Genomic DNA, 25,378 nt, shown 5'->3' with positions numbered 1-25,378 from the left:
ACATTAAAAACCCACTTCAATAGAAGCAGATATCTCCTTACAATTTCAGAGCTCTGTCTTTAAAAAGGTATACATCAACATTAAAAGTCGAGTTCACTATGGAGAAAATGAATGTGGTTTTCACTTCTGAAATAAGTCTTAAATAAATGCTGGCGAAGTGTTCTCCAGACGCCATCTCATCCCTCTAATTCCCCCCACATGGCCAGTATGACGAGTCTGAAGCCGTAAATAAGCTCTGGAGTCTAATAGCTGTGAAGGCCTGCGTGTATCTTACCGCTTGCATTGGTTCAGAGTTTTATCTGCAGCATCTGAAGGCTTTGTCTGTTCTGCAGACTAAAGCCACTCGTTCCACTAAATTAGCCCCATTAGCTGAATGCAACATGCAGGTCATTACCCTCCGCTGCAGAAGTGACCCTGCGCTCCGCGTCTGATCTGGGATCAGTCCTTGCTACTGTAATATCAGCACTGTGTGCTTCACATCAGCCAGCTACTGATGCGTGTGACCAATCATGGATCTCACTTCAGAATGTTGCATTAGGATCCATGCATAAAGCCAATATTATGATTTAATGGGAAAACACTCTAAAAGAGCCAATTATAATCGTTATGGTTGGTGTTTTTTTAATTGTCATGCCAGCTTCTTTGGCTTATTTCGTTGGAAATAAAAAGTTGAAAAAGTAATCAAATGCATTTTGCTTTGGATAAAAACTTAAATGTATTCAGGGTTGACCCTGTTCAAATTATTGGATACAATCATCATCATCTATACCCAAATTTGAGACGCTCAAAGTACAAAGGAACAAAAATCTATAATAATGTAATTATGAACACTTCATAATTTTTCAAATGATTTATTTCTGTTATAATTTGTTGTAAATGTTTTTCAATTATCTGTCAACTTTTGTAATGTAATTAAAAGAAAACAAACATCAAAAGGAAATATCACATACTTGATTTTTTTTAAATAACATTAATTTATTTTAATTAGTGGCTGTCAATCAAGTGTCAATATCAAATAGTTGTAGTTATAACGCTAGTAATATGCTAATAATAATAATAATAATAATTAATAATTTTAATGAATTAATTATTAATGTCAGTTTGTTTTAATTAGGGCTGCCAATCAATTAAATGTCAGTCTCAAGTTGTTATTTTATTACCTGTCCAAACATAACATGTTGTTAATAATAATAATTACTGAATTATTATTCGTTTTAATTAGGTCTGTCAATCAATTAAATGTTAATATCACATAGTTGTTTTATGAATTGTCCTAACATGCTGTTAACAATACTATTATTATTATTAATAATATTTATTCAAATAATACTAATAATGTTTATTTAAAACTATTATTATTTTTATATTATAGAAATATTTATATTTACATGTAATAATAATAATAATAATAATAAATTAGGGCAATAAATAAAAACAACAATTTAAATGTAACATTTACTTGATTTAGAGCCGAATTTAAACAAATAATAATAATAATTACTATTATCATCATGTGTAAATATAAATCATTCTGTAAGATAAAAATAATATTATTTTAAATAAACATTACGATTGTAATAGGTAGATGACGACATTTCAGAAAATTAAAGCAATGATCCAATTAAAATGCATTGGCACAAACTGATCATTCAACCAGAACGGAGAAACGTAAAACATTCTGCGCATCAGAGGCTACAGCTTGTGTGTTCAGTCACGTTTATTTCCTAAATCTTGGTCGTGATTTCACACACGTGTAGTATTCTGGGAGCACCTTTCTTATTAAAGAATTCAAATCCTTCTCCCAACGCCATTAAAGCTGTGTTGCACACAAATTAAATCAAGGGTTTAAACATTTGTAAACCAAAAGGGAGCGATGGACGAATGCATTTCAGGGCCGCTTCACTTCAAACTAATTGAAACTGTATTTCAAGAGGACTCTTCAATTATGCAACAGCAGACCCCAGCACAAGATCCCAAACACGTAAGAAGATACGGTATGATTTCAAAGCAGGTCTCTTTAATTGTAGAATTTAATCCTGTCCTGGATAACGGAGGAAAGGAGCGGTTGTTTAAGAACATGTGATTGGAAAACAAGATGAAAAATCAATCTGTGTGTACCAAAGTCAGCGCAAATCAGACGATCTATTCCTTCAGTCTGGTCCAAAAACATCTCGAACTGTGTAATCGACTTCAATTGCTGTATAATTTTTACAACATTAGGCTACAGAGTGCACTGCAATTGGTTAATTGCTTAATAGCACAGCACAATTGTACAATAGATGAGTGCAGATGAATATATAACGCAGACATGTTCAGCTGTAGTGTCTCAGCAGATTGAACCGACATTAGTAAATGAGGTTCAGTCACTGAATCCATTAACATTTTAAACATTGGTTTCTCCACCCATCTGCAATAGGAAACCATGAGACCCATTATAAATGAAACCCACGGTCTGTTATAAACTAAACTGATATTAAAAGTACATTTCTGAAGATAATGACTGAATCACTATCTGCTCAGTTTCAGCCAATTGGTTGGTCATTAGAGACTGATACTATAAAGTCAAACGAAGGAGTGGTTGTGAGACACCCAATAAGTTAATGAAGCTCTGTCACAAAACAGGAGCAGGGCATTTAAATAAATGTAAAGAAAAAAAACTGCAAAACCATTCTTACATACAGTATATTGCTGCACTGAATTTAAAGCAACAGTTGACACAAGAAAGGCTTTCCTGAATTCATTCTGGTCGTGTTTCATGAGTGCGGATCACTGGCATTATTTGTTCTTGCTGAGAGTTCGCTGTTTTTCCGCATGTTCTACGATCTTCTCCTCCACGTAGAGGCCTTTGCGTCTGCGAACGGCGTTCATGTACTTCAGAGCCTGATTGCTCGAGTCTGCCTTTTCTCCAAAGTGTAAGTACTCCTCTTCAGTAGTGGGAACCCAGAATGGATCACTGCTGATGACCTAAAACACACACACACACACACACACGTTTAATGGCTTCAGCTGTGGATATAGATTAGCAACACTTGTTTGAAGCATCTAATAAACAACAAATCATTAATATCTAATTTTTTCATTTAATTTATAGAGCTGACTGAAACCTCTTTCTTTCCTTGAATCTCATGTTTAATGAACTACTACAAATTTCGATTGAACACTACTTTACTGCGATGCATGCATTTGCATGGCAGGACTGCTTCACCTTCTCTCACGTTATTTTTGAGAACAATATAGGAAATGCTAAAACTGTGATGCAGTTTATTTTTTATTTTTTTATGGGATAATGGATGACATTTACATCCATAAAGCTCCAAAAAAGAAAATAAAAAAGAAAAGAAAAGAAAAGAAAAAACTTTTCTTCTACTGAATTTTTTAAAAATATCTGAATTTGAAATTTGAAGGTATTTGATGCATTGGATTCTCTACAATATATTAAATTAAATCTATATTAAATGTATTTATAAAATTATTATGGTCTAAATTGACCAACATTTGAATTATCACTATTGTTGAGTTAAAAATAAATATATAAATAAACTTATATAAACTATCAATTATAGAAACTATAAATAAAAAGAACAAAATCATTAATTTATTTATTTATAACAATAACACTATTACTAAATACAGAATGAATGAATGAATGAATTGAATAAAATACAAATATCTATCTCATATTTTAATTTCCTGTATTAAGCAAAGGAGGAATAAACACATGATTAATAAATAAATACATAAACACACTTAACATTATTTTGGATTATCCAAAATGAGCATAAGTACATGATTGTAAAATATGATTATACACTTAGTAAATCTCTCTCTCTCTCTCTCTCTCTCTTAATATATATATAAATATCATAATGTAAGTCATTTATTAGAATATGCATTAGCACATGCCTACAACAATGTTATATTAGTGTTAAATAGCTTTTGATTGCATTGTACAAGCATTTGGTTAAATTGTATATTGGGATACTGTTAATGTGAATCTGCTATGATTAAAATGTGAGTTAAAACACACGTCATATGTAACCCATGTAAAGTGCTACTCATTTCCAGAATTTCTAATCTAAATTTAATCAGTGAAGTGAAGGCGCATTTGTGAAGTGTTTAGTTAATTTGTGAGTCAGTCAGGAATTGGCAGCACAATATTTCTATCCCTTTGTCTTCCTCTCTCTCATTATAAAAAGAAAATGAGTCGTTCCAGGGCAGAACTAGACTACGCAATTGTCCGCTGTGGAGAGATACACATAATGGTCATTATACCAGGCACAGCGTGAGCATGTACCAGCACACACACACACACACACACACACACACACACACACACACACATACAGCACTGGGAGCAGGTGCTTGATGGATGACGCAATCCCTGCAGCAACACACACACACACACACACACACACACAATATGACCTCATGCTCAGACAATAGCACGAGTGGTACAATTACTGTAAGAGTCCAGCGGGGCCCCTGCACCTGGTCCCAGAGAGGCCCCACGGCGTGGGCTCCGTTACCCCGGGACAGATGGCAGAGGCCAACAACGGCCCGATTCAAACCCAAGCAGTCCAGCGCTTCAGGAGCATCACTGAAGAGAACCAGCTTACAGACCATTAGCATTTAAACGGCCGTCGAGCACAAGCAAAGAGCTTCCTGAGTGCTGCTCTTTGATTCCATATCTGCTTTCTTATTCTCATTTGTCTTTCGTGCCATCAGTCTCTCCCTCTCTTTCTCCGTTGACCTGACAGCTTGGGTTACCATCCCTGATTTTTCCTCCACTAATGAGCTTTTGTCTTGTGTGTGCACTCACTCAAGCACAGCCCAACAAGTGACAGGGCACTTTTCATTTGTCTGTGATGTGTGCACAAACACACGATCTTACTGGAGGCACAGACAGCACTATGACTGTCACGAAACCACAGTAGTGACTGATCTGAAACGTTTATACACGAGCTGCAACACACAGTGTTCTTCACACAAACTGCATGAGAAAAATCTAATCACTTAATTCATACCGTTAGCCTGTTTGTAAGATAACAACACTGTATGCTAAGAGAACACGAATATTGTCTAGAATAGTCTGTTCTTACTATTAATTACTCTTCTGTAGTTTATTAAATATAGTTTATGTACCCTGTTACATACACTTTTTAGGGTTTAAAAAAAGTTTAGGTTTAATATGATTTTTAATTATCAATTAATTATTTTATGAATATTTTTATTAAGCAAGGACACATTAAATTGATCAAAAGTAATATTTTTGGAAGAATAAATAATAATATAAAATGTAATCATCTAAAAATGTTTTTTAAGATGAATAAAAATGAATTTTTCTAATTATTAATTAATAAATGTATAATTTTTATTAAGCAAGGACACATTAAATTGACCAAAATTAATATTGAGAAGAATGAAAATAAATAAATAAAATTATAAAATTGTATCATCTTAAAAAATATTTTTAAGATGAATAAAAAATGAATTTATTTCTAATTATTAATTAATTATTATTTTTTTATTAAGCAGGAAACATTAAATTGAACATTAAATTGAACAAAAGTTTTTTTTTTTTTTTAAATGTTACAAAAATGACTGACCCCAAACGTTTTAATAGTAGACCATATTACTCACACACATATTTGGTTAGTGGTTGGTTTTTATATATATTGACAGTTTTCTGTATTGCATTATATATATATATATATATATATATATATATATATATATGCCTATGCCATTAACAGCTATGCTATCAATTCTAACGATTCAAAACTAATTATCATAAAATGTATAGAACACACTAATATTAAGAAAAATTTCCAATTTAAGTATTTATACTGTCAATATTTGGCCATTTAAACTGTGTGTTATAAATAAATCCATATATGCGTAAACAAATATTGTTAACAAGTTTGGGTTCATTTGTTAAGATTTTTCAGTGTTTTTAAAATAAGTGTCTTTTGCTCACCAAGGCTGCATTTATATATAAAAAAAAAAAAAAAAAAAAAAAAAAAAAATACAAGAGTAAAAGCAACAAAAAAGGTTTTTAAAATAAATTATTATTTTTTTTTATAAAGTTTTCGATTTGAATATATTCTAAAATGTCATTTATTCCAGTGACGAAAAGCTGAAGTCTTAAGTGTCACATGATCCTTCAGAAACTATTCTAATATATTAATTTGCTGCTCAAGAAGCAACCTCTCATTATTCCCAGTTATTGTTTTACTCTCAAAGTTGTTCTGTTGTTCAATCAGTCATTACGCTGATCGCACTAGAATCTGATAACTGTTACATAACAAACCACAAATTCAGTAAATGGAAATGTAGCGAGACGGAAGGTTTTAATGAGCGACCGTCCGCCGCTGTCCACGACGGGGTGGAGTGTGTGTTTGATAGCAGCGCCAACACTGAATGACACCAACTGTGTGTCTGAATCACACAACCGCCCAGTATAACACACACACACACACACACACACACACACACACACACACACACACACACACGCACGCACGCACACACACACACACACACGTCCATTTCTTTGTCCATCTCGCACAATTAGATTATGTTGACCTGCATATGTCTAGCTCATGGCTGGCGCTGATTAGTGTGTGTGTGTGTGTGTGTGTGTGTGTGTGTGTGTGTGTGTCTCTCATGGCAGGGGCGGGCAGACGCTTGGCAGCCAGATCGAGGGCGGATTCGAGGCCCTGGCATATGTGTCTAATGGTGTCTAATGGACTCTCCGCACAGTAGGGAACACACACACACACTCTCAATGGAAGTGCTGCTGTCAGAGCTTGACATCTGCCCACACACACAAGCATACACACACATGCACGCATGCAGGCTGTCAGACGGAGTGTGTAGGTTCGGCGAGATATGGCTGAGTTTTCACACTAATGGTGCAGCGTCCTGCGTTTGGCACCTTTTCAACTATGCGGCTCTTGGAGAAAGAGAGAGAGAACGAGACAGGTGCGAGATCTATAACAAAAGCGATGAGGAAACGCTATCCGGACCAACTTTATAAGACTGCTGTCAGTTATACTACTTCATTTCCTGACACATCAGTTGCCCTGAAATGGATCCGTATAATGCCTTTAGCAGGAGGACACATGTGCAACTGCAAACCCACATATCAATAACTGTCTCCAAAGCACCGATTCCAACGAGCAAAACACATCCAGTCAGAAATCATGTTCATGGGTGATAAAACACTGCTTAGAGGGTTATTTCAAACCCATATGACGTTCTGAAGAGAGTGCCGTTTTCTCTTTATATGTGTGACCCTGCAGCACAAAACCAGTCTTAAGTCACTGGGGTATATTTGTAGCAACAGCCACCAATACATTGTATAGGTCATAATTATTGATTTTTTCTTTTAAGCCAAAAATCATTAGGAGATTCAGTAAAGATCATGTTCCATGAAGATATTTTGTAACTTTCCTACCATAAATATATAAAAACTTACATTTTGATTAGGAATATGCATTGCAAAGGACTTCATTTGGACAACTTTAAAGGTGATTTTCTCAATATTTCGATTATTTTGAACCCTCAGATTCCATCTCGGCCAAATATTGTCAACATTTTTCATACATTAACATTATTCAGCTTTCAGGTGATGTATAAATCTTATGACTCGTTTTGTCGTCCAGGGTCACATACTATATTAATAATTTTTTTTTGCTGAAAATCTATGGCGTTTCAAGATGCCACTCAACCCAGGTCTGACATCAATAATGATGAGTCAGGAAATATGTGAGAAACAATAACATTTGATGTGATACGTTTCAAAACTGGCACAAATCTGAATGTATGTGATGCATCATATTTTTTCATGCATTCGCATTTGCTTCTTACACACCCCAAACTTTTGATGAACATTAACTTTTATCTGTTCCTTTTATTCTTTATGAACAGTCAGTGGTGAATATTAGCTTTCTTTGTATAAAAAAAACAACAACTAGATCATTATGTCATTTAAAAGAGAAGTGAGCTTTGTGCTGATTATCATCTTCTTTGTTTCAATGAAGAAAAACGTCATACAAGACATGAAACAGACTGAGAGCGAGTAGATTACAGATTTTTCTTTTTTTTGGTGAACAATTCTTATAAACGCTTTAGGACTAACAAAAAAACACAGTTTTGTAGAAGTCCTGCAGTCCTGCAAAATGAGCACCTTAAGACCCATAAAACATCAACAGAAAAGAGAACAACAGCAATTCAGCTGTAAAAGGAGACACTCCACACACACACACACACACACACACAGGAGGACAAAACGGGGTCGCAGTGCTCCGCTTTACACTGTCTTTAGTCTTTTCTCTGCACACATAGGCCACATTTACAAGAATTGAAAATGCAGTCGACCTCAAAATCTAGCAAGGCAGGGTTTGAATTAAACATGGAATTGAATTACCCTCCTCCTGCAAAACAAACACAGTCTTCAAGTACCAAGACAGGAGGACTATTTGAGTCATGTGTGTTAGTGAGTGTGTGATACTCACACTGTACTCAAACACTAGGAGTACAGGAGATTATTAACTGTTCTTCTCCTCGCAGAGATACAGAACATTAATCATGGCTTATTTCTCAGAAAATCAAGTAAAAATTGCCATGCCAGAATAAAGGGAATTTAATTCAACACTCATGCTTCAGCATTGTCTACAAAGACATAATAATGTATTGCATTATCATAAAATGTAGTATTACTTTGAAGCAACATTTTTTCTGTAAATAACCAGATGACTTAAGAGTTTTTAAGAGTAGCCACAGAATCAAATGTTCCAGAGATGCATAATAAACTGCATTACTAAATCAAGATAAGCACTAAATCTCCCCGAGCCCATCAGCTGTCAGATGACACAGAGGACTGATTGATCAGGATTGCAGCAGTTTAGCAAAAAGTCAAGAGTATCTATGAGGTTGTTGTGAGTTCAAACCCTTTAGCTATGATTTTGATTTAATATGACTCATTTTAATCTTTGAAGTACTGTGCTATATTAGCACACTTAAGAGTTTGTGCTGAACTGTGGGTGTTTTGTGAATAAGACGCAGGTTTCTGCACTCAGACACACCGCATGCAAAAGTGGCGCAACTGTTTTGTGAAGTAGCAGACGCCCTTATATGCCCTTTGTGTGTGATTGTGTGTGTGTATCATGCCCGGCTTAACTCGACCCATCATCCTGGCTGACAGTAGCACCATATGGCCGCAGAGCTGCGTCCGCTCACCCAGCCCCAGAGTGTTGAGAACACGTCCAGCCAGCCGTCGGGTTAAAGACGGCACACATGTGGCGTCTACAGCCTTTGATCCTCTTTCACGCCAGTCCTCCACCACACACACACACACACACACACACACACAGCATCTGAAATGCTCTACTAACTCACAGTGAACTCCCACGTGAGGAACAATCTGCTAAAAATGCACACGACCAAACGCCTCCACTCCACTGGGTTAAAAGATCAGTAAACAACAACAACACTTGATTCAGCCTTTCAACTTACACTACTAGCAATATCTCTATCTATCTATCTATCTAGCTATTTATTTATTTATTCCCTCCATCCATCCATCCATCCAGTTATATGAATTCATTTGAATTCAAATTCCATTTACTAACATTTCAATTACAATTGTGCATCCTATTTCCTATATTATTTTAATTCTGTTCAGTCACTATCATTTTAAAGGGTTAGTTCACCCCAACATGAAAATTCTGTCATTAATTACTCACCCTAATGTTGTTCCAAACCCGTAAGACCCCGGTTCATTATTGAAACACAAATGATGATATTTTTGATGCATTCCGTGAGCTCTCTGACCCTCCCATAGACAGCAAGGGTCCTTACATGATCAACATCCAGAAACGTAACAAGAAGATCAGTACAATAATGAATGTGACATCAGGGGTTCAACCATAATTTTAGGAAGCTACGAGAATACTCTTGTGTTCAAAAGAAAAAAAAAAAGTTGAAAAAAGACTTTATTTAACACTTTGTCTCCTCCGTATAACCCTAGCGCCATTTTGGAAGGTATCTACTAATTGTAAACAGTGTATGCTGTTCTGTGTCAGCTGTGCCAGCTGTGTCAGCTTTGATTTGAATGAAAACAACATATCGGCGTGCCACACATAAGCGCTTATGTGATGTTACTCCAGCACTGTGTACGTGTCTCTGCCTAATGTCTGTAATGCATTGATCAATCCAGAGCAATCTCCGAGTACACACTCACTCACACACAGCTCGTTCGCTGACTGCTCGACACTCTCAAGGTAAACACGCTTTTGCCAGATCAGCAGCACTGACATCTGACAGCAGATCAATATGACTGGATCTGATGGATTGGCCTGTCCATACAGTTCTCCAGCCACGTATGATCACATATTATCATGCGTCTGTATAGATATGAACGTCTGGCACTGGGTCCAGTATCTTTACGGTGTATTTCCTGTCCCCTACAGTAAACTAACTCTTGTGTTCTGAGGGTGAGATAACTAAACACACGTCAAAGAGAAACTTTTAATTCATTCTTCAGTTTGCTGTCAGTTTGTTCATTCATACACTACTGTTCAAAAGTCTGATGTCAGCAAGACTTAATACTTGACACTGACCCTTTTTCCTATTCAAAGACAATTTTGACAAACATTTGAAGCAATATGAAGCAAATATAAAATATAACACAAACAAGCATCAACGATCATTCATTGATTTGTTCATTCAATCACACCGATTCATTATTAGCGCATTCATTCAATATTCACAAATATTCAGTCGTTCAATTATTTCTCAATTAATTCACTCTCATTCATTTATTCTTAAATTTCAGCAGTTTTCTGTTCATTAATTTTGTTTGGATTTATTTTGTCAACAGATATTGGATTTTGCAGATAACAACAACTAAGGTGGAAAAAGTCAACCATTTCTGATTGATTAGTTGATAATTTTTTTAAATCTATATATGTGTGTTCAACTGTTCTTAGAGGGAAAGGGCAGGCCAGACATAAAAGCTACAGGAATCCAAAATATATGAAACCATTGCACAACCATTCATTCAGTTAAATCTTCATGAATGGATTAGTTTTTACATTAATTTGCACAGCCATTCATTCATTCACTCACCTCCCAGTGGCTGAAGACTAGCTGTGGGCTGGCCAGGCCGCTCGTCCTCTTCCTGATCTCGTCAGCGAATCCGAAACTCTCGGCAACAGGAAGTACAGCCTTAATGATGAACATGTCTGTCCCTTCCTTCATCTCCTCTTGGAGGACTCGTCCTTCCCGCTTGGACAGAACGGCATACACACGACCTGCAACACACGTATATTTATCAACCTAAAGAACCGCACTTGGAGGAAAAAAACAAAACCTCTAAACTTCTACTCCTTTTTGTAATTATTATTAATTGATTACAGTATTTATTAATATTTTGAATTAGCGTTCGTTCTTATATTTTCAGTATTTGTTTTAATAGTTGAAACTTTAGTTATTTTGTTAAAAGCTTTTTTCTATTTCTATATGATTCAATTTCAGTTTTTGTCTTTAGTACTTAAACTTATTTCAGTTAACTAATCTTAACTTAATTGAACTTAACTGAACTTTATTCTTTAGTCATTTTGTTGTTAATGAAGACTATTACAGTATTTATTAATATTTTTAACGGTCATATTTTCTGTTTTTTTCTTTCAATTTAAGTAATTTTGCTATCCACTTTTCTCATTATAGAATTATATTTTTTAATTTATTTAAGCTTTTCTTTATTTCTTTATTTTTTTATTTCAGTAATTCAATTTCATGTGCTTTTGTAATTCTATTTTAACTATATACAGTATATATATCTTTGTAGTTTAATAATATATATTTGTATTTATTTACTTCTTTTTTCTTTTTAAGTTTTAGTAATTTTATCCCAACATTTTTTGCTTAAATTTATTTCAAACACTTCTAGTTTTTTAGGAATACGTTTTTCATCTAATAATTATAATTTTTTAGCTTTATTTAAATGACCATCCCCATCATTTATGTCGGTCAAACCATATATCATGTATGACCTAAAAACACACATGCACACAAAATCCATCATCCCGAGGCAGAATCTCAGAATATCACACACAATCAGACGTTTGTTAAAATTCATCTGTTGCGGACATCCTTCTCCTTTAACTAACACAAACAGCGGCTGACACACACACAGGCGGGTGAATACATGGAAGTGACGGGGGAAGAAACTCAGTGCCTGTGTATCTTACAGTTCGGCCCCAGAGACCATCGACCTGTTAACACTGCAGACGAGTGTGAAGCTCTCGCAATAATACTTGATGACAGACATCTATAGAAGGTCATGACCTCTGTACATCCGGGCCATGAATGCACACCTCTGTTACTGTGTTGTATAAAACTGTTATTGACTTGACTGTTAGAGGAGATGTATAGAGGAAAACAGGATTTTCCTTGCTCTTAAAAGAGATTGATGGACTATGTAGAAATACTCCAGCATTCACAACTGCAGCCCACCGGGACTATTTAGTGAAACTAAGCAGCAAAAACAGCTTAATCAGAAATCTATGAGTACATTAACATATGACTTCTATGCAGATGCATCAACACGTACTCGGTTTTCAAGTTGGTTGTGATGATAAACTTTAGCAGTTTGTGGAAGTCAGTTATATATAGAAGTCCTAATGGAACAGTAGCAAAAACAGCCTGTCTAATTGTAATGAGAGTGATTTTGTTGATGGAGGTCAAAGATCAGCTGTACTGATGGCTATTGCTGCCGTTCCTACTGCTGGATGATGTAATGTTATTGGTGGAATGTATAATTTGAAATATGACTCTACAAATGAAAATTAACTGGAGAAATAGCATAATTTGTATTTATGTATGTGTGATTTACTTTTACATTTACTTTTATATTGAGAGAATTATAACTAGATTCTGATTTACAGTCAGATTACATCTATACAGTCATGAATTACTCTTTAAATGTATTTTTAAAATAATTAAACGGAGACACACACATGCGTATTTATATATATATTCAGATTTAGTTTTACATACAAACCCGATTCCAAAAAAGTTGGGACATGTACAAATTGTGAGTAAAAAAGTAATGGAATAATTTACAAATATCATAAACTTATGTTTTATACACAATAAAATATAGATAACATATCAAATGTTGAAAGTGAGACATTTTGAAATGTCATGCCAAATACTGGCTCATTTTGGATTTCTACACATTCCAAAGAAGTTGGGACAGGTAGCAATAAGAGGCCGGAAACGTTAAATTTACATATAAGGAACAGCTGGAGGACCAATTTACAACTTAGGTCAATTGGCAACATGATTGGGTATAAAAAGTGTTTCTCAGAAGTCAAGATGGGCAGAGGATCACCAATTCCCCCATTGATGCCATAAAATTTTAAATCAACTTATTTTTCCCTTAAAATTATAAATTTTCTCAGTTTAAACCTCCGATATATCATTATGTTGTATTCTGAATAAAATATTGAAAGTTGAAACTTCCACATCATTGCATTCTGTTTTTATTTCACAATTTGTACAGTGTCCCAACTTTTTTGGAATCGGGTTTGTACATGTATTCAAAACAGTATACATTCTCATTTACATTTATATATTCATAAATGTATTTATATTACAATATTAGATGTATTAGATGCACACTGATGACTAGATTCAAATTTATAAATACATATTTATATTTATGTATTCATGTAGTTATGATTATATAATTCGATTTATATTATATATATATATATATATATATATATATATATATATATATATATATATACCCGTCTACAATTTATTAATATATATTCAGATTTTACACATAAACACACACACACACACACACACACACACACACTTGTTGACTATCATTGAAAATTGGCATTTGTAAAAACCTTTGCTTGCTACAAAAGCATAGAATGTTTAAGAGGCCCTTTTCGCTTTAATGTATACATGTAAGACGTTTATCTCATCTGGAAACATCTGTAATACATACACCTGGATGTCAACAGTGTGACCTAGTTATCTGGATATGGAAAACATCCTGCCAGTGAAAAATGAAGTTTATATATTTTAAATTCAAAACCATTTTCTCCCTTAACACACTCCAGCTGCGCTCCCAAATACTTTTGCTCTCATTGCAGTTATGGAAACTAAATGCCTGTGCTTCATTTACAGATTTCAAACTTTTTTCCTCAAGCGAACAAAAACAATCGGGAAGGTAATTTGCACCATTTGTTAAAATATTTACGTATTTTCTCCCCTTTGGCCCAGGCCGACTGATTTTCTCAGAGGTTTTGGTTCTCGTGGGGCAGGATTCTCTTACCCCTTCAACTGGGTTCGTTTCACACAGGCATGTGGGCTGGACAATCCTGCTTTTGTTCTGGAACCTGGTGCAATGACGACATCATACAGATACATGGCTGTTTTACATCAGCTTTCAATCAAGGACCTGGGATAACTATTTCCTCTTTGCATGGTATAGGGACCTTTTTCTCTAGGCTAGAGACTAGAGCACTTTGATGCAGATACTGATATTAGGAAGTAAAAAAGGACTGATAATGATTTATCAGCCAATATTCTGTAGGTGTAGGCTATATTATTGTACAGTATAATCAGTATAATCAAAAGTCATGGTAAGTCGTGGCCTAGTGGTTAGAGAGTTACCCTAACCCTAGGGTTGTGGGTTCTTTCCAAATCTGTGTGACTTTCCTTCTTAACTGGAACTCAATAGGTGGATATGTGATTAAATTTAATGAACATAAATGATGACTGGGACTGTCAAACTTCAAAAGGGACACAAAAGAGGCATAAAAGTACCATAAAGGTTTCATATGACTCGTATGATCGTTTTGTGGAGAACAGACTGAAATGTAGGTCATTATTCACTGATCTGAGTTTCCACTGGGTTTGGAATGACATGAGAGTGAGTAAATGTTGACTCATTTTAATTTTGTGTTGAAATGTCTTTAAGTGGCCATTTTCAGTTTCAGTTTACCTAAAGAGACAATTAAATCCCAATGAAATAGTTAGTGTTTCTTTACTTTGCTGCAGTATTTTTGATTGTTATACAGAAATTGGACAGGACGTACTTATGACACTTTTAATGAATCATGAATTAATGAATCGTGATCCGATATTAGTATATCATACTAAAATAACACTGATAAAAAAAGTTATTTTTTGTAGTGTGGCTCCATGACCTTCTTAGTAGTATAATGCTTATGGGAAACAAAACCATTAACCTACATTTTGTCTTTCGTAAAGATTGACTTCTCGACTATGTTTTTGTAGAGACTGAATAAACTGCTTACCCAGGACCTCAGCGGTGGCCATGATTTCGCATGTATACATGGCTGCCATCAGCCGTTGAGGTTTAGCTTGGAAGGCGTATCTGCAGGCCTCCTTCATAGCAGCGATAAGCTGCCCTGAGAATGGCCCATAACAGTCCACCGAACCCCCAGCGACCTCCACTCTGCTCCTGCTTTGGTTAGAGCTTGCCGATGAGGCGTTCATCTTGTGAGCATCAGATCTCTCACTGTGGTCATCATTATTTGGCTCTGCAGCTTGGGAATCGTCATCGATTGAGTCTTTTTGAGCAAGAGGTACAGAAAGCTTCATGTCCCAGGTCTCTACAGAGAAGCAAACCCCCATCAAAGGTTCCTCACACATGGGACCAGAAAGCGTAGCTAACTGGAAGCCACTGGCAATGCTATTGTCAAAGTCTCTGATCTCTGCCTTTTCGGTTTCCTTTTCTCGTTCCAGACACTGCCACACAGAGGGTCTCCGGTAGCCCTCGACATTGTTGAGGAGAATATTTGGCCCACAACGGCGTGGACCAAATGCCCAGATATGCTCCACGGCTCCCCTCCACTTGCGGCCTTGCAGGTTGCTCTCCAGCTTCACCTTGAAATCCTGGATGTTCTCCAGGATTTTCTGGTTGATGTCCAGAGTCTTGTCCTCCCAGGCGAACAGGCTGAACTGCTCCATTGTGCGGATGAGCTCCACATTGTCCTCCAGAAGGCGGGTGACTTCCTCAGGAAGAGGAATAGCCCGCACCCCGACCGTGGCCATCTTGTTCGGGGTGGTGAGCGTGACCAGACCGGTGGAATCCACCTGGATGCCTTCGGGATACTTTGTTTGTTCCTCCTTGACCTGGTGAATCACCGCCACCTTCTGCTGCTTTCCCATGTCCTCATTCACCATGTCCACTTTGGGAGGCCTAATCACTGTCTCGCGGAACGGGATGATTGGTTTGGATGCACTGATTTCAATTTTAGCAAACCTAGGATAAAGGATAAAGAGAAATATCAATCATGATGAAAAAAAAACATGCAGAGTCAAAAAATACTGATGTCATCTATGGATAAGTTTGCATTGTAAAATAAAAAAAAAGTTATTTTTAATTTACTTTATTTTTATTATTTCATTATTATTTTATATACTTTATTATTGTTTGCTTACGTATAATAACTACCTGATAAGCATGAAGATAATTTACATTTACATGTCAGTGTGCATTTACATTTAGACACAAAAAAAAATATATTGTATAATATATATATGTGTGTGTGTATTAAAAAAAAAAAAAAAAAAAAAAAAAAAAAAACAATATATATATATATATATATATATATATATATATATATATATATATATATATATAAATTACAGATTATGTATTGAGTAATAATGACTTAAATTTCGCATGAAGCAGTATATATAAACAAAAATATCTAATATACTATTTATAACAAACAGAAATATATGGCGGTTGACTTACATTTAAAACTACATTTAATACATTATTATTATTATTATTATTATACTTAAAAAAAAGTGTGTTTAATAAACTAAGTATTATGTATTAGGCTTTGCTGTGGTATTGAAATTGCTATTGAGAAACACAATATCAATAGTGATATTTTAGTAATGTGACAACTCTAAAACATTGAATCACTGCACTAGATTACATTAGATTCAACTTTATTGTCATTGTGCAGAAAACAACTACAGAGGCCATGAAATACAGTAACTACTCAGGGAAAAAAAGACCGGTTGTATGAAAAGGCTTATTTTTCAAACTAACTGGGAGGACATGAAAGAAAATTATTGCCGGCACTCAAGACTGGCGTTCAGCCAACGGTAAGAGCCGAGCTCTGATTCTCCAGCAAGTCATTATGGCACAGTAAAATCTAATTTACAATGGGCCATTCATGCAGAAATTATTCAAATACACATTAATCTCTCTCTCTGTCTGCGTGAGGAAACAGACATAAACATTCTGCCGGAAGATAAAAGCGCACTGATTCATAAGAATATCACACAACCCAGGCTTACTCAATATGTTATGCTTGCATGTAATGCATGTTTGAATACAGAATGACCTGAATCTAATGGGGGACCTAAACACTCTGGGTCACTGGTTAATGGACACAGTCGGACACTTGGGTCTCATGGGTCACTGGGCTTTGTTAAGTGGAGCAGACGGTTGACATGGCTGCTGTCTTCGTGGAGACATTGTGTAATCCAGTTAGATCCAGACGGCCACAGAACGGTTTGGGAAGAAGATAATCCAGTGGAAAATGTTTACTAGAAAGCTCCCGAGAGCCGTGACTGGGCTGCTGTCTCACTGCTGACAGCTCCTGGTGTGATGCGATTCACACAGTTAGCTTCCACTTCTTCAACCTCATTATTTTTTGTTATTTCCTAACTCTCCTGCCTCATGCACCTCCATGGCCCCATCAGCACTGCTTTTAAAAAAGAAATGTGTTCCTGTTGACTCAAATTACACTGGATATCATGTAGAATTATCATTAACGTCATTAAAATGGCCATAATTACAATAACAGCACACTTTTATATTAAAACAGGAAGTAATGTTGGTAAACACTCACCAAATAACTTTCTCTCTAACCGCTTACAGAATTGGTTTAATTTGCTGAAACATTTGATGGGAAGTTTATAAGATTTTTTTTATTATTATTGTTGTGGAGAAGAGTGTTTGGGGTCACTTTTTTTGAAATAAATTAATATTTTTAATTAGCAAGGGACGTATTGCATTAAACAAGTGACATTACAGACATTAACAAAAGGGGATTACATAAATTATATAAATGTATATTTATAAAACTGTTTAACATTCAAAGGTTAATAAAAAACAATATAATAATATAAAAACATAAAAATATATATTTTTAAAATGAATGATGTTCTTTGAGCAGCAAATCAGCATATAAGAATGATTTCTGAAGGATCATGTGACACTGACGACTGGAGTAACTGCAGCCTTGGTGACTATAAATGATAAAAAAAAAAAAAAAAAAAGATATAAATATTAAAAAAACGTTTGAACAATGGACAGACTCCTACTATACACATTGCTGAGAGTGAGTGAATCCGCAATTAGTGGCCCACTCTAGTTTCCATTATGATGTACATATTCAATGCAATTTATTGGCCTTAAAGACATATAACCTTTTCCATAAGCTTATAATGACACTAAAGTGACATATTGACAAAAAGCTGCATAATCAACAAGCTTTTCGATGATACAATCATTAATAACATGCAAAACAAACTCAAGCAATGCTTTTCCTCAAACTAAATCAATAATCAACACATGAGAGGGCGTAATGTCCCATTTTCTTCTGCATTCTGGCAGCTGACCCATTTTCTGCTGAGGATGTGATGTCATCGTCCCGTGACCTCGCTGTGAATGGCCTGAGGACAGGCGCTGCGTCAGAGGTCTGGTCAGGCTATCGCTGAACTGCTTTGACACCAAGGTCTGACGGGATATTTTTAAACGCCACTCAGACTGAGGAGTAGACACTGACCTCAGCGGTGACCCCGACGACCCCCAAACCAGCAGCTCGGGGTCTGACGGGTCTTCACCTCTGGCTTTCCTCTCATGTGGTACTGGTGTTTCTTTCTGACCTGAGGGGCAGAGCTAGTGACTAAATAACAGCCCATTTACTACAGCACTACACCATCAGACGGCCATGTTTTCTCCTCTAGTTGCAGAAATTATGGAGTTGTTTTGGTTTTGGTTCAGACAGATGTTTTGGGGGGTTTGATACACTGATCGCAGGACTTCACCTGTGCATCTGGATACTGCAGTTTCGCAATGAACACACCAGTTTTGTCAAAACACTGAACCTCGTTCCCTGGACAACAGATGGTCCTAAAGTCAACGTGAGACACAGTTCACTACCTAATTAATAATAATAAAAAAAGGACTTGCTTTCATTCAACAAAAATTGACTGAAAATTGAATACTTAAGGAGTAAAGTGAGAGAGATTTGTGACATCAACTGAAAAAAAGATTGTTGCAAAGGCAGACAAATTATATTTTGATAAAAAAATCAAAGATCAATGAAAAAAAACCTTCATTTAACATCTTGCACTGATGAATCTGAAAGATCTGTTAATAAAAAGGCAAATATTGATGGCTTATTGATTGTAACATACACTTTACAGTATTGTCTGGGGTCAGTATGTTTTTTATTTATTTAAAAGAAACAAATACGTTTATTCTGAAAGGACGCAAAAGTGACAGTAAAGACATTTACACTATTACAAAACATTTTTCAAATGAATACTGCTAAATTATATATATATATATATATATATATATATATATATATATATATATATGAATTATTTATAATGATTTACATATTATATAATCTGTAAATCATTATAAATCATTCATAAATAAGTGCAGACTTGGCGAGAATAGAAAACTCCTTTGTGTGTATATATGTGTGTGTTCACACAAACACATTTTAATTATTAAATATGTACTTTATAAAAGCATATATTTTCTACTGACGCATATTCTGTAAGGTTGTTAGGGCTCACTGTGATAATTTAATCATAAACAATGCACAGTTGAATGCTTGACTATTTATACATTTAATGAATAAAAACACGACAGAATACACACATTCAATATTCAAACTACATTCAATCAAACTGTTAGACTAGAAATATTGCCAGGACTTATTCTACCCAAATCATAGATGAACTATAACCTAAACCGGTCTATTTGAACATAAATGACACGTCGACTAGTTACTTTAAGTAGAATGAGTAAAAGAGCAGGTGGGACAGATGGAGTAAAGAAAGAATGACAGAAAGCAGGCAACTATGAACAGGAACATATCTCAATCAATGTGGAGTTTAAGCATGTTTATATCTCTTGCATTAGCCGAAGCTTTTCCAAACCTTGACAAGACGGACTCCATTACAGTCCAGCCAAATTAGACCTGAGGGATCTCTATCCCCATCAACGGCTGTTAAATGTGCTTGAGCTGAGAACACTTGAGTGTAAATGTTAAAAACAAACTGATGAGTCTTTCCTTCACGACGCCCGAAAACAGGACAAAATAACACTGAGAGAGACGCGTGTTAATTTACAGGCCCGCAGCTCGAGGCAGAGCAGCAGATGGGGAGTGTGCGAGAGCTCATTTGTGTCTCCTTACACCATTACCAGTTTTTTCAGCTAAGTGTGATTGCACGAGCCAATCACTGTTCTAGCAGAGCCAAGTCAGGATCGTCCAATTTAATCTACATCCACAAAACATGACACATCTCTCGCTGGCTTCCTCACTTCTTTGTGTTAATGTGACACTTTCTCACTCGATTTGTCTTAACTCAAACTGATTCTGTAGTACTATCAATGAGACCAAGGACAGTTTCTGGAACAACAAATCTGTAACAAACTTTGACACGAGGCCAACACTGTACTGTAGCAGCGTGTAGAAATCTCAACAAAAGCCATTCTGGTGGCTTTCCAAACATCCTGGCCAATTTTATTCTCATGTAAAGCATAACAGAGGAGCTTACCAATTACTAGTCACCTAATTTACATTTAAAATGCAGCAACCAGTTGCATAAACAGTGCCAGGAGTTATCAAACTTCCCTAATTACATAAAGAATAACTTGTTTCATTTGCATTTTAGGTGACAATTTGCATTGCGCCTCAAAACAAACGCACTGGCACTGAATTTCTTTCTGTCTTCAAATGCGACTGGTAATGTATTCATGAAATCTTTTGGCCATTCGATATTCAAATGAGCGAGGATGTGGCAGTTTTAAGCTCAAATATGTTGCTGTATGTCCACTTTCTGCATTTTCATCATATCATGTACAATGTAGAGTACTGTATGATTTGTAATCTCACTAAAAATGTTTCCTGTACGTTAGATGAACATTCAGCAGATGGTTATGATCTGAATGTAATTTTACTTTCATTCAAAGCACATTTGCACTGCAAAAAATGTCTTCTTACGTTTTCAATTTGGCCTTTTTTTGGGACTCATTTGAATGATTTTTTGATATTGTAAATTGAAGAAAAAAAACCTTCAACACTGCATAAACTTATCAAGACTAGTTTCATATGAATGTATCTGTAACACAAGTGTACTTTGTCAAACTTCACTGGCACATATTTCACTTATTTTAGTGTAAAAATGGTAAAACGAGTGAACATCGCAAAACTAATCGCATGAGGTGTTTAGCTTCTTAAAGTCATTTATCTTGTTTAAAGGACATTTACATGTTTTTTTAAGCAGAAAACAAAACAAAAATAATTAGCATGTTTTTTTTTTCTTAAGTTTTTGTGTAAAGTAGAATTGTAAGTAACTGATGACAATATTTGACGTGCTGAATTTAATTAATTCAGGATGATTCACATTAGTGTACACCGGTAATGATAATTTGAATATGTTAGAATGAAAACAGTGCCATTAAAACGATGAAAAAAAAAAAGTCTTAAATCAGGCTTATGTACATTTAAAAAAAAGATTATCTGAGTACCTTTACCAAGAAAATACTATTTTAATCTTTTTACTTCAAAATATCAGAAATGATTTTTTTTTAAGTAAATTGTGTATGTTGTTATTGTAGTATTAGATAACCTATACTAGAAATAACCAAATACAATTCCCCGAAATTTCAAACAATCAACTGATGAACCAAATGCATGATTTTCTGAACAAATTTTCACATGCTCTTCTTAAGTCACACAGTCCCACCTAGATAAAGAAGTTCTCTTTGGAAAATATCGAAGAAAAAGTCCAGCTAATGTTATGCAAGGGCAGATGTGATGGATTAAGCAGCGAACACTCCAACACCAACCAATATTTAGCATGTGGTGCTGCTAATTTATGCAGATATGTTGTTTATACAAGGTAAAACTCAAGGGCAAGCCAAATGCACCCTGGTGTCTTATAAAACTGGAAGATAACATCTTCAGCATTTTAATTATGAGAGTATATGTCAAAACCAACATCAACAAACCAGCTCTAGGCTATTCAGTTTAACATACAGTACTGATTGATTAGCAATAGAAATATCAAACCTCCTACAGAAAGTTTAGTATTTTAATACTGTAATAAACAATTTTTTCATTATTTTTATCTTATATTTTGTCAGGCTATATTGAGCCTGTAAGATACTATGTGCCATTAGTATCCATTTAGAATAAAGCATTCCTGAGAAAAGGTCCTTTTTTTTTTTAAGCACCTGAACGTCCCACTGCCGCATTAACAATGTCACAGCGGCCAAAAAATCTCCAAACAATCAAAGCAAAAAAACTGTCATGATTAATTTGCCGAGCCAGTTTGTGATGAGAAGAAGCTCCAGAGGTGTGAATTGCTCTAAGCTCTGCTACAGTGCAGCTCACAGACCGACATCAAGAGATATTGATCTGCCACCACCGCAGAGAGAGAATGATAGATGACTAGAGATACAGTGGGAGAAAGAGAAAAAGTAAGAGCTGATTGAGAATGGATATAGGAAAGGAGTAGAGAATTCTGGTCCACAGAGATCTGATATTCTTTAGACATTCATTCATACCACCAACTAAAACATGCAAATAAAAGATGAAATTGACTCATTAAGAACATTCTGCACTTATAAGATTACTTGTTTTTCTCCTCATGTACATCATTATTTGCCTTTTTTTTTCAAATTTTTTTCACAATTTCCTGCTGAATATCCAGAAATATGCCACATTTAGAAGTTAAATGTGTTGTTAGTGCTTTAAGTTGTTAAGTGTGAGAAACAATCATTGTTTTCATGACAAATGTATTTAAACATACATCAAATAGTCAAGACATTACTAAGAGGGTTAAATTAAAATACAATACATATTGAGGCTGACGCACATTTTTAATGAAATGCTCTTTCCTAGCCTTCATTTCTTTAGTGAACAGACAAGCTGTGGAAGCTGCGAGATATTGATAACAAGCTGTTTTACTGATGTCTTTCTATGGTTGAAACATATCTGAGTGATTATATGAGACATGAGATGTTAATTTATGTTTCTTTTGTGCTATAACTTGTAGTAAAGAGGAAAGGATGATCGTGTTCACTTAAGCTCAGTGTATCAGTGAGTCAAAATGGCATTTATTGTTTGAATTTCCCAATAAATATACATACACACACACACACACACACATACACACGTGTATGCAGTTCCTCACCTCTCTCTCAAGTCATCCAGGCAGCGTTGTAGATGCACTTCCCCTGCAGTGACCAAAACATGCTCTCCTGTCTCTTGAATCAACACTTCGGCACATGGGTCGGCCTGGTTCAGTAACCTCATCCCACGCACCAGCTTCGGCATCTCACCTACACACACACACACATTTGTATATCTATATTTTGTTTTGTGGAGTTGTCAATGTGATGCAGCTTTGTTAAGAGGCTGATGAAAGACGGAGCAGTGCAAACCATATCGACCTGACTGTAAACCCACAGCCTGCGAGTCAGTGCACAAAACTCTCTAATTCTTTTCACAAACAGTGTTTAAAAAAAAGTACCAAAAAAAAAAAAAATTAAAGGTTCATAGAGTCATAAAGGCTCATAAAAAATGAATTCTGACTGTTTGGAGTGCAACAATCTAACATTATAAATAGACCTTATTGGAAAAAAAAAAAAAGATAAAAAATGTATGATATAACCCTTTAAAACAGCATCTCATTCTCTCCTAAAAGTGCTGTCTGACATCAAAGTAAGTTTCTGTTCATAATGTAGTGACAGCAGTAACACTGGGACTTTGAGAGCGCTTCTAATAAAGAGTGTTTTCACCAGTAATGGCCTCTCCTGACCCGAAGACGAGCTGAAGTTACGGTTATGAAACTAAACCCTGAAACAGCGCTCGGGGACGGTGATCGCCCTCACAATGAGCTCTTGTGTTTGTGTGTGCTCGCGCAATCCAGATCAGACAGTTCTTTGCTGTGCTAAACTGGGAAACATTTAACTTCCTCATTACAGCTGTGCTCTTGACTAATGCGTCCCACATGAGCGAGTGTAATGCTTTGAGATGGATGGGGTTTCCATGCCATCTCTGACACTGCTAATGAGAATCACAACACCACCGAGTGAACCTGGAGACGTCGCTATTGAAACACCTTTCTGAGGGATATTTGCACGTTAGAGACTCGTGAGATGAGACAATTTAGTCTGTTTGCTCATGCATCTATTTTATGGTTAGTCATTGCTGTGTATCAGTGAAACTTAGTGAGGTGCCTACGTAGGTAGAATATGAAGTCATCATAGATAGGTATGCTAAATAATGCAAAAGCTGTTGCAAAAGACAGACAGCATAATAATGTTGCCTGGTAAGATGCCTCATTTTGGGAAGATTGCAAGGTAGTATGGCACGTATCTTTCACAGAGAAGTCAATTCCATAATGTTCTAAATTTGTTTTAAAATAAAAAATAAATAAAAATAAAAACAACTAAAACATGGGGCATGCAACAAAATAAATCAATAATAATAATTACATGCAAAACAGGCTTGAATTGCAAGCATGTGCTTTAGTTAAAAGCAAAAAAATAATAATTAATAAATAATATATATATATATATATATATATTTTTTTTTTTTACTTTTTTTCCAGAAAGGACACATTCTAATAATTTAAAAATCCTAAAAAAAAAATTGTATCATGGTTTTTACAAAAATATTACACAGCTAACTGTTTATAACATTGATGATAATAAGAAATGTTTCATGAGCAGCAAATCAGCATATTACAATTATTGCTGAAGGATCATGTGACACTTAAGACTGGAGTAATGATGCTATTCTAATATAAAAAAAAAGTTATTTGAAATATTTTTACTGTATTATAAATAATTTAAATATAAAATGTATTAAAAAACTGTTATTTTATGTATTTACTGTATATGTATACATGTGTGTGTGTATACACACACACAAACAAAAATATTTATATAATGAAATATCTAAATGTTGCCTTTGTGAGCAATAAATAAATAAATATTGTATGTGTGCATATATACACACACCATAAAGCATAG

The 25,378-nt window shown here is 35.2% G+C and overlaps 1 protein-coding gene across 1 annotated transcript in view; it reads right to left on the bottom strand.

Annotated features, from left to right (window-relative positions):
- Positions 1 to 2,000: 2,000 nt before the first annotated feature.
- The window catches only part of LOC127961347 (elongation factor-like GTPase 1), an 88,537-nt gene continuing 65,159 nt past the window's right edge, over positions 2,001 to 25,378 (bottom strand). Inside the window, exons 17-20 of the mRNA XM_052560424.1 lie at positions 23,533 to 23,680; positions 15,354 to 16,324; positions 11,134 to 11,318; positions 2,001 to 2,964 (exon numbers count right to left, since the gene is read on the bottom strand). Of these exons, the coding sequence (XP_052416384.1) occupies positions 2,776 to 2,964; positions 11,134 to 11,318; positions 15,354 to 16,324; positions 23,533 to 23,680 (1,493 nt within the window). The 3' untranslated portion in view covers positions 2,001 to 2,775. The remainder of the gene's footprint in view (positions 2,965 to 11,133; positions 11,319 to 15,353; positions 16,325 to 23,532; positions 23,681 to 25,378) is intronic.

The sequence above is a fragment of the Carassius gibelio genome, chromosome B7 (assembly GCF_023724105.1).
Source record: "Carassius gibelio isolate Cgi1373 ecotype wild population from Czech Republic chromosome B7, carGib1.2-hapl.c, whole genome shotgun sequence".
In the NCBI taxonomy this organism is placed as follows: Eukaryota; Metazoa; Chordata; class Actinopteri; order Cypriniformes; family Cyprinidae; genus Carassius; species Carassius gibelio.
This window is presented reverse-complemented; position numbering and strand designations above follow the sequence as displayed.